Source organism: Balaenoptera borealis, assembly GCF_965194805.1.
Source record: "Balaenoptera borealis genome assembly, chromosome: 5".
Lineage (NCBI taxonomy): Eukaryota > Metazoa > Chordata > Mammalia > Artiodactyla > Balaenopteridae > Balaenoptera > Balaenoptera borealis.
The window spans coordinates 69,673,317-69,693,960 of record NC_138862.1 but is presented as its reverse complement, the minus strand read 5'-3'; the positions used below and the strand labels follow the sequence as shown (position 1 = coordinate 69,693,960).

The 20,644-nt window shown below is 41.2% G+C and overlaps 1 protein-coding gene across 3 annotated transcripts in view; it reads left to right on the top strand.

Moving 5' to 3' along the window:
- The first annotated feature begins 3,064 nt into the window (after positions 1-3,064).
- Positions 3,065-20,644, top strand: part of ROPN1 (rhophilin associated tail protein 1) — a 34,024-nt gene continuing 16,444 nt past the window's right edge. Inside the window, exons 1-3 of one of the 3 annotated variants that reach the window (XM_082393028.1) lie at positions 3,065-3,394; positions 10,875-11,000; positions 19,118-19,245. In XM_082393028.1, coding sequence (XP_082249154.1) covers positions 19,130-19,245 — 116 coding nt within the window. In that variant the 5' untranslated portion in view covers positions 3,065-3,394; positions 10,875-11,000; positions 19,118-19,129. Of the gene's footprint in view, positions 3,395-10,874; positions 11,001-19,117; positions 19,246-20,644 lie in introns of those variants that run through there. The other 2 variants (XM_082393027.1, XM_082393029.1) reach the window with 2 other exon arrangements.

The following is a 20,644-nucleotide window of genomic DNA, read 5'->3' as shown; positions in this document are numbered from 1 at the left end:
CTTGTTGTGTGCGGGAAAAACTGCACACATTGGAACTGGATGCAGAATAGCAGGCTGCTATGACAATATACCATAGACTGGGTGGCCTAAAAAACAAGTTTATTTCTCACAGTCCTGGAGGCTGGGAAGTCCAAGACCAAAGTTCTGGCAGATTCGGTCCCTGTGAGAGCCCGATTCAAGGCTTACAGACTGCAACCTTCTTGCTGTGCTCTCACATGGCAGAGAGAAGGTCCCTCCTTCTTCTTAAAAGGACACTAATCCAGTCATGGGGCTCCACCCTCATGACCTCACCTAAACCTAATCACCTCCCGAAAGTCCTGCCTCCAAATACCATCATACTGGGGTTTAGGGCTTTAACATATGAATTTGGGGGGACACAACATTCATTCTACAGCAACCGGCAAAATAGACTGAGAAGGAAGAGCTAATGAGGAAGGAGAAAAACCAAGAGTGTGTCATGTCCTAAATCCAAGAAAAGAGTTTCAAGGATGAGAGAGTGATCAACAGGGTCAAATGCTGCTGATGAGGCTAAGAGACAACCTTTGATTTAACATCATGTTGTCTGAGATCTTGACAAGAGTAGCTTCAGTGGAGTAATGAGGATGAAAGCCTGATTCAAGTGGACTCGAGAGAGACTGAGAGGACAAAAATTAGAGGCAGCAAGTACAGACAACTCTTCTAAAGAACTTTGCTGGGCTTCCCTGGTGGCGCAGTGGTTAAGAATCCGCCTCCCAATGCAGGGGATGCAGGTTCGAGCCCTGGTCCGGGAAGATCCCACATGCCACGGAGCAACTAAGCCCGTGAGCCACAACTACTGAGCCTGCGAGCGACAACTACTGCGCCCGCATGCCACAACTACGGAAGCCCATGCACTTAGAGACCGTGCTGCGCAACAAGAGAAGCCACCACAACGAAAAGCCCGCACACCACAAGGAAGAGTAACCCCTACTCGCTGCAACCAGAGAAAGCCCACGCGCAGCAACGAAGACCCAACACAGCCAAAAGTAAATAAATAAATTTAAAGAACTTTGCAATGAGGGGAGCAGAGAAACGGGGCAAAGCTGGAGGAGAATATGATGGGAGAAACTGCCGAATATTTGTATGTTGATGAGAATAAGGGGAAAAATGAAATGATGAAAACATAGTCAATTCTCAATTACACAAGAAAACAGACAAAAAATAGTGTGACCTATTTGATGAGTTTACTTTAAAAGATCTTACGGACTAATATCTGAAACATATTTTTTTAAAGTGTATGTAAGTTGTGAAACATAATAAACACCCACAAACCCACCACCCACACCAAGAGCTAAACCACCACCAATCACATCTATCCATTTGCTCTTCTCTCTTCCATGCCCCCTGCCTCTCTCTTAGAAGAAAGCAACTTCCCTGAATTTTATGATTGTGAATTCTTTGTAAAGTTATATTCTCTTCACTACATTCTGTTGTATTCATTGACTGACAGAACTTCGACCTGGCCTCCTGCAGACTGTCACACCACTTCGGTCAGACAGTAACATGAAATTACTTTCTTACACCTAATCTCCCACACTAAAATTCCATTTTTCATCTTCCATCTCTAGCTTTGCCTAAAACTCCCCTTCTTCTGCATGAAGATCATTATTATTCTTTCTTCTCTGTATCATTTACCCTGCATGAAAGCAGGAAGGGCCCAGCACACCTTCTTCCCTTGTACACACACAGAACAGACCCTAGTGGCCACAGCATTCTTTTTCTCCTGGAAGATGCACCTGTAGCCCTCAAACCTCCAGCCTCCCCGTCCAATCCTAAGGCACACACTGCCCAGCAGATGCCTATACCAACAGCTGGTGGCCCCTCAACAGAGGGCTCAGGAAGGTGGGTGATGGCCAGTGATTCTGTTTCTTTTATCCCCTACTTGCCTGTGGACAAGTGGCCATCCTCAAGTCATCCAGAATTCTCCACGTGTGCAAGGACCCGCAAGACTCTGACAAATGCCAACAGACTGGACCCTTTACACATAGATGACAGCAAGCTCTGAAAGCCCTCTGCATACATAAACCAAAAACCCAGCTCCCCCACTTGCTCACAGACGCTTGAAATTGCTTTAAGGAGAGACAACAGCTTTCATCTCACAACTACAGAAACCTTTGAAGGCCCTGGATGAACTAACTCACTGATTTAGACCAGCGCACACTACTGTTGGACTGAAAGAGTGGATGACGCAATGGGCACCTTAAAAATGGGTATGAAATGACAAGGGTTATAGCAGAGAAAGAGGGGGCTTTTCTTGCCTCCTTGGGAGCTTAAGAAAGAAAAATCTTGAAATCAGAAGACTTTGGCAAAGGTCTTGTCAAACTTGGCCTCACTGCCAGCTGTCTGACCATAGGCAAGTTACTCAACCTTTTAAGCCTGTCTCTTATTTCTAAAATGAAGGTAAATATTGATGCCTACCTCCAGAGTTACTGTGAGATTTCGATGCCATTCTGCACGTGACTATTTTCCTTCTTTCCCTGTTGCCTCTGGCATCTTGAGCTCTGTTCCTATCCACACTAGCTCCATTCCCCTTTCTTAGCATTATAGATGTTAAAAGTGAGAAGTCTGGAACCACGAAATGTGGGTTCAAATCCTAACCCTATCACTTGCTGTGATCTTGGGCAAGTTACTTAGTGCTCTGTGCTGTTTTCTCACCTGTAAAAATGAAGATAATAAGGGTACTTGCTTCATGGGGTGATTGTAAGGACTGAGCGAGTTAGTATGTTAAAAAAAAGGGGGGGGGGCACTGCAAGAAGCGCTTGTGACAATTGTTCCCCAGGGCTTCCCCTCACGTGCTCACTTTCCGCAAGCCAAAAGATCAATGAAAACTCCTCCACTTCCGCTCTCTAATGTACAAAAGCTCACTGTAAATTGCTACACATTCCCCCAGGTTTCTCAACGCCCCCAGTCTCATCCCTAAACCGCTAGGCCGCCTGGTCCTTCTGCCACAAAAAAAACCCGAAGCAGTTGTTTCCCAGCCCCGCCCCGGGCGGAACTTCGGGAAGCCAGACTCAGCGGGAGGCTGTGGCAGAGGGGGCTGAGCGAGACGGGAGGGGCGGAGCCGCGGGGCGGGGAGCGGGGGCGGCTCGGTGAGGTCGCGCCCGCGCCCCCGCGGCAGCGGTTGCCAGGCAGCGCAGCCGGCGTCCGCGTTGCCAGGCGAAGGCGAAGAGCTAACAAAGCCGGGTCCTGCCCCACCGCTCCTGCGCCTTGAGGCTGAGGTCGGTGCCGCCCTTCCCCGCCCAGATTCTGCTGCTTTGCGCCCGACGAAGGTGCGAGGCGCTGGATCTCTCCCCACACCTTCCGCCTGAGGCCGGGCGCGAGGTGTCGCCCGGTGCCGGTGCCGGTGCCGGATAGCCAGTTTGGGAGCGAGCCTCAGGTAACCACCCCGAGGGGAAGTGGAGGGAGGGGAGCACCCTGAGCGCCCCGACGGCCGCCCGGGTCGGAGGGAAGAGTCCTGCCCGATGGGCCCACCTGGATTGTGAACCCCTCTTGTTCACAAAGCAAGAGGAGGGGAATGTGATCTTTAAGAGAACCTAACCATGGATGATTACTGCTCTCTACCCAAAGTACATGTATATTTTATACCCAGAGCTACCATTTTAGGATTTCTTACACGGGGGGCAGTGATTTGGAAACACAACAGAATCTGGGATCAGATCCTCCCATTGACTAGACAAACCTCTGCTTTTTCGTCTCTAACATGGATATAAGAATACCTACGGCGGGATTGCCATGAGGGCCAAAGGACATGACTAGTACTTTCTAAACCGCTGTCATTCATTCATTTCCCTCATATATATTGAGTACTGACTGTATTCTAGGCACCAGGCTAGGCACTGGGGATTCTATTGTGAGCAGAAAGTGACCGTCCCTGCCCTCAAGTTTACAGTCTATTGGGAGAGGCAGGTGTTCATCAAAAAATCACACAAATAATGTAAAATTAGAGCTGAGCTAAGTGCTGCCAAGGAGAGGTGACTAAGTGATGCTCTGAGAGGGTATAAGGGAATTGACAGTCAGAGAGGTCAGGGAAAGCTGATCTGAGACCCAGAGAACCTATGGAAAGGTGAGGAGTGCATCCAGGCAAGGGTAACCATGTGTCCAAAACACATCATCTCCTATTCCAAACCCAAGCAAGTACATACAGTTGCCTGGTCCTTGGTTCTAAGAGCCGTTCGTAGAAACTCCCTCCGAGATTCTGGTGTCTGGAGCCTTTCATTCAGGTAACTGCAGGCTTTCGTTTATATAGTTGAGCCCCTGTTTAGGGCACACCAATAAAACCAAATAAGAAATTGCAGAAACAAATCTATATTTCATATTGGATAAGACCTATATTCTTCAGCACTCTGCATGTACGTGTTGGCCTGCCTTTCCACACTGGGAGGCATAAGAGGAAGTCTGTTGAATTTTAAGATTTGGGGGGGCAGGGCTAGAATGGACGGACAATTGAGGAAGGCCTACCATAACGAGAGCTTTAAGAACAGAAAAGAACTTCACAGAGCACTGGAATCATGGAATGTTAAGATAGAATGGACCCTTCCCCACTTCTTTTATCAGATGTGAACAAATGGTCCATATTGCCAAAAAGAAAACATTGGGATTCATTGCCTTTCCAACCTAAGGAGTCTATGATCCTAAGTCTCTGTGGCTCAAAAGTGCATGGAAGTCCTGAGAGATCCATGGGGACATGGGAGGGGAATTTGACCTGTGTTTGCCATTTCTACTGTGGTGCCACCATCTACCCAGTCATCAAAGCTTGAAAAGTAGGGAGTCACCCTAAACTCTTTTCTCTTCTCATCCATCTGCCCCAGTGGTTACCAAGTCCTGTAGCTCCTGTCTCTCCTATCCCTCCCCATTGCAATTGCTTTTCAAGGCAATAATGCTCTCCAGAGTTGTCACCAAAAGTGCTGCCATATTCTCCTAACCAGGCTCCCTGCGTAAAGCTTCACTCTGCTCTCTTCAGCGCATCTCCACAGCTTTCAGTCATTGTGTGTTTCCGAGTCCAGCAAAGAGAAAGAACTCATACAACAATTTAACAAAGACAGTTCAATATAACTAATTTTTAACTATAATCGATTGAAGTAATGGAAGATTGGTTAGCAAGACATAAAGATCCAAAGTATACAGGAATCACAGATACACGAAGCAATCACTACCCATGAGATAGATCATTCAAGAAAGAGATGACCTCCCAAGAGTGTGTCACAGATGGTGTAACCACAACTCATTAGATGACAGAGAAGTTGCTGAGGTGCCAGGCAGCCAGAAATCCACTGTCTGGGATGCCAAAGAAGCCATTCATGAAAAGGTGAAAGTACACTGGCTGTACTCTGCTGCAAGGCTTCCCAAGAGAGGTGTCAGGGGAAGCAGCTAGCCACTGGGCACTGCTGACCGCTGTGCACTGCAGCCATTGGGCACTTAGGAGATTACATACGGCAGATGCTCCAGAAGCTGTGCACTGCAGCATCCCAGCACTGGGGAAACTGCACGGTCCTGGAGCCTAACAGGAAGAGCATGTGGAACCCACAAGAGAAGCCCCTTCCTCCTCCAGTATCCCTCCAGCGCCCTCTACTGACAAAGCTTAACATTATGCCAGCTGGCAAAGGAAAACTAAAAGACCTAGTTCTGTTTTTGCTGAGGAGGCAATGCAGGGTGAATGTGGGGCAGAGAGGAAATCAACTGATAACTGGAGCATCAAGTGAACACCAAAATCTGATCGAGTGACTCTAAGTGCTTAAATCCTCTAGTGGCTCCCTATTGCCTTTAAGATAAAGTTCAAAAGCCTTACCATGGCAATCCAGGCCTTTTATATTCTGGTGTTGGGCTGTATTTCCAGCCTTAGGCACAGCCACTCCCCCTTTATCCACTCTAGCTCTCCATAATTACTCACAAGTCCCTGAATTCTCCATGTTCTCTGACGCTTCCACCCCTTTGTCTAAGTAGTCCTAGCCACAAAGAATTCCCTCCTTGCTCTGATCAGATACCTACTCTGTACCTGGCACTGTTCTGGGGCTGGGAATAACAGCAATGAACAAACCAGGCTTCCCCAAGTCTCTGTTCAAATATCATCACTATTTTGGAAGTATTTTCTGACCACCTTCTCCAGTCTTCAGATGAGTTAGATGCCTCATCCAGGAGTTTCTGTTCTCCTATATCTAGTACTTACCATACCCTATTGTAATCACTGATTTTCCTGTTAGTCTCTTCCACTGGCCTATGGGCTCTCTGAGGTCAGGGTGTGTGACTAATTTATTTCTGTATCCCAGTATTTATTGAGTGCTATTGCTGACACATAAGGTTTTATTGGATTGTTTGCCCAGGATCACATAATTAAGTCAAAGATAGACCCAGGACCAGAGTCCTGGTCTCCTGTTTCATGGTCAAGAGTGCTTCTTCACTAGAGTTTGATCCGCCCTATGGAATCTGTGTTTTGCGTCAGACAAGCCAAGTGCAATGTTAAACATCATCAAGAATGGAAGTGGAGGGACTTCCTTGGTGGCGCAGTGGTTAAGAATCTGCTTGCCAATGCAGGTGACATGGGTTCAATCCCTGGTCTGGGAAGATCCCACATGCCGCGGAGCAACTAAGCCCGTGCGCCACAACTACGGAGCCTGTGCTCTAGAGCCCGTGTGCCACAACTACTGAAGCCTGCATGCCTAGAGCCCATGCTCCGCAACAAGAGAAGCCACTGCAAAGAGAAGCCTGTGCACCGCAACGAAGAGTAGCCCCTGCTCGCAGTAACTAGAGAAAGCCCGTGCACAGCAACAAAGACCTAACACAGCCAGAAAAAAAAAAAGAATGGAGAGAAACATAGCCCTGATCTTTTGTTGAAAACCATGGTGCATTCACCCCTCATAGCCCTTATGTACTTTGAGTCCCTTATCATAGGAATGCTATGATGAAATCAGAAATAGGGAAAACAAGTAAATGGATGAAATGATGCAGGGGAACATTCTGACTCTTCACTCTGAAGAAATGGAGACTTTCATTTACATGAAAGACAAGGTTAAGGTGGCTCCAGGTTTGTATGCCAGGTCCCAAAGTCAGGGGGTGTGTTCCCGGAGGAAGAAGGGGCTTCTCTTGTGGGTTCCATATGCTCCATGACTGTGATTAGGGAGCACAGTTAACGTAGCAGTCTGTAAACGGTATCCCTGGGCTTGTGGACCATGATATGAACATGGGGGAAATCTCTGAAATATGAACATGCCTAAGTTAAGACACTTCGAAAGAGGTAACAGTTCACTTGTTAAATAATAAACATGTGGAACTCATAACTTTCAAGAGGTGGTACTAGCATGGTATATAAGCAATTTGGAGAAATTTGCTAATAACACAGCCAAAAACCACTACTCAAAAAAAAAAAAAAAAAAAGGACAAGGTCAGGTAGGACTGCTCTTAGCAATATTGCTGTTGGCATCCAAATGCTGGATTGGCTTGATCCAGGGGTTGGCCCAGGGTAGAAAAAGATCCAGACTTCTGTGAAATAAAGTTGGAGAGGCAAGCTAATATGAATAAGACAAATCATGGAGAGCTTGAAAGTCAGACAGGGCATCATTTTGATGAGAAAAGAAATGACGATCCACTAAAGGTTTTAGAAAGTGATGTGATAACATGAGTGGTTAACACATTTTATCTGGGAAAACTAAACCTCTACTTCCTGGCATTGGAAAATGATTATAATATTATAACCTACCTATAGATGGATGTAAGGATTAAATGAGATAAGGAATGTGCATTGACTTTCAAGCCTCTCTTAATGTTGGGCACCCTTCCATTCTTTGGAACAGTATGGAATATGCCTAACGAGACAATAATCATATTTTCAGGACAAAAAACTACAACATATCTGACAAATAATTTTTGTTCCACTTCAGGGTGCTAAAAATGTACTTTTCATGATGCAAATGGGAATATCCAGGATATTTCAGTAATTTATGGAGAGAGTCAAACATAATGTTTGAAAGTAGGATCGCCCTAGAGAAAATCCATGATGTGTAATTGCCTTATTCTGAGAGAAGCAGTATGGTATAGTGTGGGAAGAGCAATGAAGGAGACCTACGTTCTTGATTCAGCTCCAACAGAAACTGTTAGCTTGTGCCAATCGCTTCACCTCTTTGTACATCAATTCTCTCACTTGTAAATTGAAGATATTGAACTATATTGTAAGTCAAATTAAGTCCCTTCCTTTTTTGGGAAAGATGTTCCTTTTTATTTTCCAGACAGATTTTTTTTTTTTTTAAGTCCACTGGGACTAAAGTGGGGAATGAAAGAGAAGGATGAATAAAAATGGCCATGATATATCAGACTAATGCAATTGAGAGAGTAAAAGAAGTTTGTTCTCGATGCTTTTATGGAAAAGGGGAATTCTACAGTAGGTACATGGTGGATATGACTGTAGCATGGTTGAGAGTTTACAAATGCAGATTTGGGAGTCATCAGCATAGAGCTCTGGTTAAAGGCACAAAAAAGGCCTCTACTTCCAGTTAGAATATAGTAGCTTGCAGCAGCTCAAGCCACGCACTGCAACAAATTTAAAAATCTAGAAAAATTATTTTTTTAAATATCGTAAATACATCAGAGAGCTTTAGAAGCAACGAGAATGGGATCAATTCAAATTCCAGGAGGGTGCTGAGCCCTTCCAAGGTGAACTGGCTTATTTTTAACAATGGAGACCAAAAGACAATGGGATTACATAAAGTGCTGAAAGGAAAAGTTGCTAACCTAGAAATTCTATACTCAGTGAATATGCCCTTTAAAAGAAAGGAGGCAATTAATAGACAAAATGTTCAGAGTGTATTTTTTTTAGCTGTTTACAAAATACACACTTTGAACAAAAGGATACCAAAACATTGAAGGGAAAAGTTTGGAAAAATTTTAATCTTGCAAAAATTAAAAGAAAACTGGCAGACAAAGTTGACTTTATGACAAATAAAGTGAGGCATTTCATAATGATAAATGTTAAATTCAAGAGGAAAAAAATTTTTAATCCTTAATATTTATGCAGCTAATAACAGAGATTGAAAATTTATCATGCAAAAATTGACAGAACTAAAAGAAGAAATAGACAAAACCACCTTATAGATGGAGATTTTAAAAACACTTCTCTCAGTTACTGATAGAATAAACAGACAAAAAATTAAATAAGGATACAGAAGATCTGAACTACATGATTAAACCTCTTAACATATATAGAACATTACACCCAACAACTGCAGAGTAAACATTCTTTTCTGGTACACATGGAGCATTTATCAAAATTCTTAAAAACAAACAATTTGAGAAAAAAAAACGTATAGCTTAGAAAACACAAACATCCAGGGACTGAGCCTTAGGCAATACTTCTAAAAAGTAGTGGTGGAGACAAAGGTGAGCAACAGAAATGAACAAGAAACAGCAGAGAGTTGGGGCAAACAAGACTCTGTACAACCATCATCCAACGGAGCAAGGTTTTTCATCAGAGAGGGATCGATTTCTCAAATGCAATACAGAAGACAAGAAGTGTTGCAGGGAAACTCACTAGATTTAGCAGTCAGGGAGATTGGTGATATTTACATTTACAAAAGCAGTTTCAGAATAAAATCAAGATGGAAGCTTTATAGGAGGTTAAAGGAGGAGGGATCATGTGGAGAGGAAAGAGAGTCAGTCCTTAGTGCACTTGGAAAGTCTGACAGTGAAAAAGAGGATTAGACCATTGGGAAAGATAGTAAAATTTTAAAAAATTTAAAAAGAAGTTTTTAAAGAGAAGGCCAGACAGTGCCCGGAGGGGAACGTAGAGGGTCAAATGCTGGTTCCTCAGGTCTTGGACAAGGCAAGAACTAAGAGTTCAAGCAGCAGAGGAAAGACTATGAGGTCAAAGAGATGGACTGGTGGCAGAGGATGGCAGTGTGACTTCATTCTGACATCCTTGATCTCACTCAGGTAGGGCTTGAGGGGAAAGTCATTCCCTGGAGATTAAATAAGAAGTAGAAATGTGTTTTGGGGGGATGGCAAAGATCAATGCAGAAGCAGGCCTGAAGGAGCTAGAGAGTAGAGTTGAAGCAAGGCTGGAGTGTGCTGCGCTGAGTGATATCGCAAAGATGACTTCTGTGATGTTATTGTTTTACAGAATAAAAATAGAGTGAGGCCTAAAGAACAGCCTGGGTCCAAATGTGATTGCCAATTAGATTAAACCTGACTTGATATAGGCCTGCTTTTCTGGTTCTTTTTTTTTTTAATATATATATATCTTTATTGGAGTATAATTGTTTTACAATGTTGTGTTAGTTTCTGCTGTACAACAAAGTGAATCAGCTATATGTATACATATACCCCCATATCCCCTCCCTCTTGCGTCTCCCTCCCACCCTCCCTATCTCACCCCTCTAGGTGGTCACAAAGCACCGAGCTGATCTCCCTGTGCTATGCAGCAGCTTCCCACTAGCTATCTATTTTACATTTGGTAGTGTATATATGTCAGTGCTACTCTCTCACTTTGTCCCAGCTCCCCCTTCCCCCTCTGTGTTCTCTTCCCCCAGCTATCCCTCCCCCCTCAAGTCCATTCTCTATGTCTGCATCTTTATTCCTGCCCTGCCACTAAGTTCATCAGTACCGTTTCTTTAGATTCCATGTATGTGCATTAGCATACGGTATTTGTTTTTCTCTTTCTGACTTACTTCACTCTGTATGACAGACTCTAGGTCCATCCACCTCATTACAAATAACTCAGTTTTGTTCCTTTTTATGGCTGAGTAATATTCCATTGTGTATATGTGCCACATCTTCTTTATTACTTTTCTGGTTCTTTCAAACTCACTCAGCTTATTTCAATCTTAGAATCACATGACCATCTTAAAATTTGTTCATGATTTGGTGTTTTATAGGTGTCAGAAATCTTAAAGACCCCCTCCCTCTACCAGCCTCAGAAAGCAACTTCAATTCTCCTGAGGGAATCCCAGCTTCTATTCATAAACTAATGCAAAGTTACACTGCCTTATCCTGCTGCCTCGGTAAGGGAATTACTGCCTGCGTTAGATGTTGCTCTTTCTTCCCCTTGGCTCCTACTTTCTTTAGAAAGTACCGGATGTCTTCGGCCTTTGTGACATTCTGGGAACTCTATTTCTCTGCAATTGAAAGAAGTTTGTCCACTTTGCTAATTTGTCTCAAACTTTCTTGCTGGCTTCTAATCAATACTTCAGTTGAGTAATTTAACTTAGAAGCTAATTGCTCCCTTAACAACCAGTGGTTTTACAGTTTACTTTCTAATTACATTGTTTTAAAATTATATAAATTAGATTTATAAGTTAGATATATATAAATTATATAAATCTCAGCTTTTACCGGAACTTGATTTCAATAATCAACAGAATCTCTTCTATAACACATAATCTTAAAACATTGAAACAACAAAACTTAAAAGTTTTTCAACTGGAGCGCTTGAAACTGGACTTTACACCAGAGCTTCCTAACCTTTTTCAACGTCAAGGCACACAGAAATCTTTATAAAGCACACTGGGGTACACTGTAGGGTTTTGGGAGGTCTATATGGAGCTTATGAAAAATTCAATGTAGTTTGAATATAATGGCGATAAAAAGTTAGAGTGAGAGTGAAGATACTAAATGTTTACTTTGAATAAAACTTCCAAATAAAAAAATTTTTAACCTTTTAGAGAGAAATAAAGCTCACATCATGATTTTGCTTTATATCAAGTTTTGTGTTGAAATAACTACATGCAGTTCCTGACCAAAAATTTTTAATGGTGTTTTCTTCAAATTCTGATAGTCACCATCAGTGAGAAAGCTTGCCTCACAGATGGGGCTTAGCAAATGTTAAAATGGTATTTACTGGTTTTTCTCCAATTAACAGGAACTCCTTTCTCACTATTAACCAGAATCTGAATAATTTGATTTCTTCTGTCTTTGAAATTCTTAGGTTAATGTGAATGGATTTCTAATGCACTTAAATTTTTTATATCATGCATTTCCAAGTAACGTGACACCTAACAGATGTTTTGCTACCAGTCTTCTTTAGAGTTGAAATTAGAAATATTAAACTCCTCCCGAACTACTTCTAACTTCATGTTTCCTTTGAATCTATGAGCATTGTTGGTACATTTTATTATATTTTCACACATTCATTGTGATTTTGATTAAATTCATTCTGGTGCTCGAAAATGTCAAGTAAGCCAATTTTCTGAAGACAAGAAACTCTCCTCAACAATTCTGCAATAAGGATCATTGACATTTTTCAATTCCTCTTTTAGCTCCTAACCTCCAGGGTGGGGGAGGGAAAGCTTTTCCTTTGATAGGTGACTTAGTAGGAGACAGCAGACTGTTTCTTCACATAAAGCTAAAAACAGACAGAACCATAGCAGCCTGGATTTTATTAGCAATATCCTTTAATATGGAATCCACATCTATAGGCAAATGTACAGACAAGAGCTCAATGTCTTGCATCTCAGGTGTTCAGAACATGAACAGATATGAAATAAAGCCTTCCCACCTCCCTGCCATCACAGCTTTCCCACCAGTACAGAAACCGTTTTGCTTGCATAATCCAGAAAATCTTATTTGTTTTAAAGTGTTTAGTTCCTACTCCAAATACCTGAGTAGTTTGTTTTGGTACTTTCTGGCAAATCAATATTCTTCCAAGCCTTCCTCTCCAGGGATTCTAACTAGTGCTATTAACTGAACATTGTTACTAACATCTGTAGATTCATCACCCTTCAGGGAAACACTTTGATTTGGTCTTGTAGAGACTGTCATCAATGCATCTTCTAATAGTAATATTCCATTTTTATATTTCCTTTGCTTCATTTGGTTCCAAACATGGTCATTTCCTAGGCAGGCTGTTAAAATGAGTGATTCTGTAATTGTGGGAGACATTTTGGCTTTAGTTCTTCCTGAACCCAATCTGATGTAAACAGATTGTTGTAGTTGTAAACACTGCTGTAAACAGGCCCACTGAACAGTGGTTTTCAAAGTGTGGTTTCAGGGACTTCTGAGGATCCTTGACACTTTAGGGGGTAGGAATCCATGAAGGTAAAAGTATTTTTGTAATAATACTGACATTGTATGTCCTCCTCACTCTCCTTCTTAAGATTGTACGTTGGAGTTTTCTAGAAGCTATATGATGTGTGATTGAATTCAATCAAACAGATTGAATGCAAAGCAGATATGAGAATCTAAGTGTCTTCTATTAAGCCAGACATTAAAAGATTTTCAGAAAATGTAAAACAATGCCATGCTTCTCACTAAGGATTTTTGTTTGTTTGTTTCTGGAAACTATAGTTATTTTTCATAAAAATGTTACTTATGTTAACATGTAAAGGAGTTATCTTTATTTTAAAATAAATATTTTTGAATTTCTAAAATGATAAATATTGCAAGATATAACCCACATTAACAAAAGATATTTAGGGTCCGCAATAACTTTTAGGAATGTAAGGGGTGCTGAGATCAAAAATTTTAAGAATTAACCTCTCAAAAGACTATCTGTATAATATAGATATTTTCTATTAAGGCTCTGGCATAATTTACCTGGCACCATTTTTTTCATTTGATAACTTTTCCATGAAAATGATATATTTAGGCAGATATTTGGGTAAAGAAAAAAATTATCAGAGCAAACAAATCCAAATTTGGAATAATCCTCACTATTTTGTCTAATAAGTGATTTAAATTTATATTTTGGACTACATGTATATGTCTGTGAAACTCTAAAAAGTATGAAACTATAATTAGACTTTAATATTTAATTTAAAATTATCCTTTATAGTAGGAAAGTAAATCGTATGTTTAAAATACTTAAGGAGACTACAGAACTTTTTACTACAACAAATAAGATCGTCCATTTTCTTAAGAATATTTTTAAATAAATCACAAAACTTTTGAAAAATTAAGCATTTGATAAGGGGAATTTTTAGAAATATTACCATTTAATTTAATAATTAAAATGCTAAAGTTTCCACAAAATATAAATATTACTTATACTCAAGTATAGTTAAAATATTTTGAAAAATATTTTTATAAGAATATTAAAGGCCTACAGTCCCTTTACTCAACCAATTAAATTATTTTCCACTATTATTTGCTTTTAGAAGCAAACTTTTTTTTATTTCTATAAACAAATAATGTCATTATAAAATTCCATTCAGAATCAGATTTTGGATATTTTACATCAAAAGCCAAGGATAAATAAACCTATAAATCAAGCCACAATTTAAAAAAATAAAATCAATTATGTTTCATCAGAGACAAATGATGATGATGATGAAAACATGCCTTATTTTTGGGAAGAAAATAATTTTAAAAATAAGAGCAAATTAAATCAAAGGAAGAAGTAAGTATTTGAAACACTTATGGACAAAAGATTTCACTGACAATAAATACATTGCAATTAAAACAATAATCAGACTTACAAAGATGGTTTTAACATGGTGGTTAAAGGGGGAAATTCTATATAAGCATCTCTGCTGGCAGGTGCTCTGCATAAAACCTTAAGGGCAAAAACAATAATTACTGAAATCTGGAAGTTTACTGACTGAGCAAAATATGTATCCAAATATAATTTCAACTGTTATAAATTTGTGAATGGTTATAAAATGGTTGTAAATTTTGTTATCACTATGAAAAGTTTACAGCCATGAGTCTCTCATGGCACACCTGTAACCCATTCTGCCATGACCACTTGTGGGAAGCTCAGCTTTAGAGATCTATAAAGGCAGAATAGGATGAAATGGTAAAATGTGTACTACAAATAATATTTGATGATACTCAAGTTTTGTAGGAAGGCTTATGGCATGGTATGGACTCAAGATGAACCTTGTCCAGGGTGTGCAGGTTTTTAACAGATGGAAAGGAAGAGGGAGGGCACCTCAAGTAAGCCAGCCAGAATTAGCAACATACTGAGGATAGGGTACTGCTAACAACGGACGAGAAAGTGTTAAGCTTTGAATATATAATTTCTTGGAAAGTGGCCAGAGTAGACTATGTGTTAGAAAGTTGTGTTCGTAAATACTAGTAAAAAATTATAGTATAAAATTACATGTATAAATCATGGAGAACCTTGAAAGTCAGGATATGATTATCATTTTGTGAGCCGGGCTGTCTCACCTATTAACAAGAGTAGAAGATAGATCTGGACACACCGGCCAGAATAGACCAGAGAATGACCCGAGACAGGGTTGCCCGTAAGGAGGCGAGGGGCCAAACCAGACTAAAAGAAGTGGAAAAAGAGAGGAAGGGATGAGTTTGGAGACACATTTCCAAGGAAACATCAATGGGATTCAGTGACAGAGTCAACAGATTAAAGAGAATAGAGGCCAAATGACTGAGGAAATGGTGGTATCGTGTTCTGAAACAAATCTGGAGAGAGGACTTAGTTGGGAGATGGAGAATGAGTTTTAGTGGAGATGTCCTGGAAGCAGTAAGGAGTGTGAAATGTAGCACAGGTCAGAGGTCCGGGACGGACCAACAAGTGTCATCAATACCATTTCGTAGTAGATGTGAGCTCTCCAAGAATGACAGAATGCTAGAGACTGAGCTTTGGGAAGATTACTAAGTCTTGCTTAGCAGGGGGAAGGGGGAAGAAGAGCTAGGGAGACAGAGGAGGGGTGTTGAGGAAAATATAAAAACAAGAATAGTGTATGCCATCAAAAACAGAGAAAGCCTCAAGAAAGGAATGACAGTCATGTTTAACTGGCCATCTCCAGCCTCAGACTGTGTATGTTCAAATCCTGCCTGTTACTTATAAGTTACGTGTCATTTCAAAGGTTTTATCGTCTTTCTTAGTTTCCTCGTCATCTGTAAAATGGTGATAATACACCTACCTCATATGGATATGTTGTGGATTAAGTGGAAAAAATGTATATGGAATACTTAGCACAGAATTATCTCATCTGGCACAGATAAGAAGTTAATAGATGTAACTGATGACTTTAAGGGACCAATGGAATGGTGAGAGCAGAAAAAGTTGCAAGAGGTTAAACAAGGATTGAGCATTGAGAAAAAAGACTAGGTATGAAAAACTTACTAGACAGTCTTTGCCCCAAAATGAAGAGAGATCACAGAACAGTTGTTAGAAGAGGCAGTAAGGTGAAGTAAAGGCTTTCTTATATTTGCTCTATACCAACAAAGGGTTATCATTACTATTGTTGTCATGGAGGCCTATTTAATTAGAGTTGGACCATCTTTCTATTGACATGAGGCCACTGAGCCTTCAGAATAGAAATCAAACAACTGCACAAAAACTTAAAAGGTCCTGTCAAAATATATGCAGACAGTAAAATGATGCAGGCACTGTGGAAGACAGTATGGTGGTTCCTCAAAAAATTAAAATTAGAATTACTATCTGATCCAGCAATCCCACTTCTGAGTATATACTCAAAAGAATTGAAAGCAGGGACTGGAGCAGGTACTGTTCATGGCAGCATTATTCACAATAGCCAAAAGGTGGAAACAACTCATCAACAATTCATCAAAAGATGAATGGATAAACAAAATGTGGTCTATACAAACAATAGAATATTATTCGGCCTTAAAAAGGAAAGAAATTCTGACACATGCTACAACATGGATGAACCTTAATACTAAGTGAAATAAGCCAGACACAAAAGGATAAATATTGTCTGATTCCACTTATATGAGGTCCCTAGAGGAGTCAGATTCACAGAGACAGGAGGTAGAATGGTGGTTGCCAGGCTGCGGGGAGGGGAATGGGAGTTATTGTTTAATGGGTACAGTTTCAGTTTGGGAAGATGAAAAAGTTGTGAAGATGGGTGGTGGTGACGGTTGCACAACAACGAATGTATCTAATGCCACTGAACTGTACACTTAGAAATGGTTAAAGTGGTCAATTTTATGTATGTATATTTTACCACATATATATATTAGACAATATGAGCAAAATAAGTCACTGTCCTTTGTTAGATAAAATGAAAACTTATCAGAAACAATCAACTTGTAGCAGTAACTCTTTAAATTATGAAATATTTCATACATACGAATAAAATGCATAACGTAAATTTAGGCAGAATAATAATGAAACAAACATGTAGGAAGCTACCATCCAGCTTGAAACAGAACATTACTAATAGTGTTGGAACTCCTGTTGTGTCTCCCTGATGATATCCCTCTCCCTCCCCTACCGAGGATAATGCCATTCTGAATTTGTGTTTATCATCCCTTGCTCTTTCTTATATTTCTTTATAATTAAATTTCTTGTAATACTATTCTTTTTATATTTGTGACCCTAAACAATATACGGCTTTTTCCACCCAGCATCGTGAGATTCACCAATGGTGATGTCTGTAGCACACTCACTGAGAACTGTGCTGTCTTCCAATGAATTGAAGCTTTTACATTATGTAGTGACCCTCTTTATTCCTAACAATGCATTTTGCCTTAAAGTCTCTTTTGTCTGGTATTAACACATCTACATCAACTTTCTTTTGGTTATTATTTGCCTATTTATCCATATATCCTTTTACCTTCAGTCTTTCTGGTCCTTGTGTCTTTTCAGATGTGCCTACAGCTGGATATTTTAAAAATCCAGTCTGATAATTTCTATATTTTAACTGGCACATTTAAGACCTTTCCTTTTTATTGTGATTAATGACATATATGGGTTCTCCTCTATCATGTTGTTTATCCACCTTTCCTATGTTTCCCCCAGCCCCTCCTTTCTTGCCTTCTTTTGGATCAGTCAATTTGTTTTGTGTTGTTAGTGCTTTTAATTCCTCTTCTCCTTTCTACTGATTTGGTGGTAATATTACTTTTATAGTAATTACCCTTGAAATTTTGCCATGCGCACTTGACTTTTTACAAAGTTTAAAATTAATATCTTTATACTCTTCTTCCTCTAAATAAAAGAACATAAAGTAAAAGATAATGGAGTACCACCAACCTGAGGCCACTTTGGTTTCTTGTCTTGGGATTTCCCAACCAGGCTGGTGGTATAAATTTAAAACTTAGACCTAGATTGTGGCTACAGATTCGTGGAAGACTATTTCTCCCCCAAAAAGTAGCAGCAAGAGAGAAAGATTTCTGTGCCTCTTCCCCCCTGCCATTAGGCAGATATTTTCAGTCCCACCCTTTCACACTTAGAGTGTGTGAGCCTTGGAGGGTTTCAGATTTGGGGGGATAAGAGAGTCTTCCTTTCAGCTATTTACTTCTTCAGTCCTTGCCTGGCCATTTATCTCAAAGCTTCAAGTTCCTGGTGTCTACATTTGCCCCCAAGTCAGCCCTAATTTCTTCATTTGCTTTCCACTCTGGTTTCTGCTTTACTCACTTATTTAGCACATGAGGATTTCCCTCACTTTCTTGCAAGCTCAGCAAGGCAATTTGAAAGGTATGTTTGCTCGGATTTGTCTCATATCCAGGTGTTTTGAAGAGACAGGGCTTTTCAGAACATCTAGTCTCTCTTTCTCTACTAAAAGCAAAGACTTTTCATCTGCCGTTTATTTGTGTATAGTGTTGCATACCATCTATGGATTTTCATGTTTTGTTTCAATTTATCCTAGAACTTTTTGAGTGAAATATACAAGTTTCTCTTTTACAATTAAAGTGGATAAGTACCTGCAAATGTGCAGAGAGATGTTCATCAAATGGCTGTTTAATGATTATTTTTATTTGGAAATACGTAACCCAATGTCAAGTAATAGAGGATTCACAGAGTAAATTTTGCTACGATGCTTATTGGGCCAATAAGAGTTGTGTGATATGGAAGATGGTCATGATAAGATGTTGAGTAAATAAGCTGTTTTGTATGTCCCCATTTTTATATATACAAATATATATTTACATTGAAAAAATTCTGGAAGGAGACAGCCAGTATTTTGGGATATCATCAGGGATACTTTTGCTTACCTCTTGTTAATCTCTACTTTTTAATGAACAAATAGTATTCTGTGTTTTTGATGTAAATGAAGGAATTACAACAACAAAAAGCAGGGATTAGTGAAACACTTTCTAACCTTGGAGATCTGTCTTGTGGGGTAGTGAACTCCCCAATACTGAGAGTGTCTAACAGAAGCTGGATGACCTCCTGTCCAAGATTCCTGTCATTTTATGATTCAAAGATTCTCATTTTGTTTATTCCTCCCCCCACCCCCAACCCCGACAATAGGTCAACCAATCAATGCCTCAGACACATAAGCAAATATGCATCCCCCCGGAGCTGCCGGAATTGCTGAAGCAATTTACCAAAGCCGCCATTCGGACACAGCCGCAAGATCTCATCCAGTGGGCCGCTGAGTACGTACTCCTTTCTCACCTCCAGCCCCTGGTTCCCATTGGAGGTGGAGGTAGGGGGTGGAGGAGGGAAGGTCTTGGAAAACTGAGGAGGTTGTCATGGCTGCAGCCTGGGAGTCGGGACTGATCGGAATAATCTTTGGGATGTTCAGTTCTTGCATTGCTTTGGTGCTTTAAAATCCACACGTAAACACAGCAAACCGGGCGAGGATGGAGGCCCTCCCCCAAGGGAACGAGACTGAGCAATAGGACGCCAGGGCTATAGGCAAAGTGTCCTAGGGCAATCAGCAAGAGTCAGATTACCACATCACATCACACACGCACACTCCACCCTGTGTCTGCCCTCCACCTCCACCCCTCCCCCACCCCCGTCCCAGTGGAAAGAAGGGTTCAGAATCCCGCGGAGCTTAGCCTGCCTTTCCCTGGTGTAAACCAGGGGCCTCATCCTCAGGTTTAACCACTAGATGGCAGCAGTGCACCTGTGGGGGAGCGATGTGATGAGCCCAGGTGGAGGATTGTGTGGGATCAGTCCAAGTGCCTTCGCTCCTGAGTTTACTCCTTGAATGGGACACCTTCCTCTGCTGCTGTTAAAACTCATTCTTGCGCCCCAGCCAGACACTTTGTATCTTGTCTTTGGGGAAATTGTTATTTTCTTGACTGTGTCTTTGAACTAACATGTTCCTTCAGCATAAGGATGTCCACACAGTACACGTCGCATTCTGGAGAAGCGAGGCAAGAGTGATGGGGGCAGGCGGAGCAGCGGCTTGGCTGCAAACAGCGTGCCTCAACCACAGGTGTCCTCCTTCAGGAGACACCTCCAGAGGCTGCTCGATGGAAGGAGCTTACAAGATAACTGCTGGCTGAGGCTGAAACAGCTTCACACACAAAGCCTCCCAGCTACGAAATTGCTTCTCAGACAGAACTGCCTGCTTGAACCTGGGGAACTGAGGCTTGGGGCAGGAGTTAGGAGCTGACCAGACCTCCCGGGGACCATTTTCAGGCGATTTTTACTGCTGGGTGATGACCTCCTTAGTAGGGCTTCAGTGGGAGAGGGGGGTGAGGAGTAAGAGGCTGCAGAGCGGAGCAGGTGGGGTGGGGGAGGGGAGAAGGTCCGCAGCATGAGGTTGAGGAGGTGCAGTGGGCAGGTGGGGAGAAGAAGGTGCGGACGCCTTTGAGAAGGCTCACGACGTAAGCTAAGAGGAGCCTCACAGAGCCTTGGCCAGTGCGCTCCTGCTCCTGGGCTGGGCTAGGATGAGGCTTTTACAAATGGAAGGAAAATAAGCCCGTGGTGCTCATAAAAACAGACACAAATGGGGTTGCTTTGCCTAGTAATGAACTCTGTTTAGTTTTCTATTCTAAATTTTATATATTACCTCTAAGATTGAACTTGAGCATCAGAAGA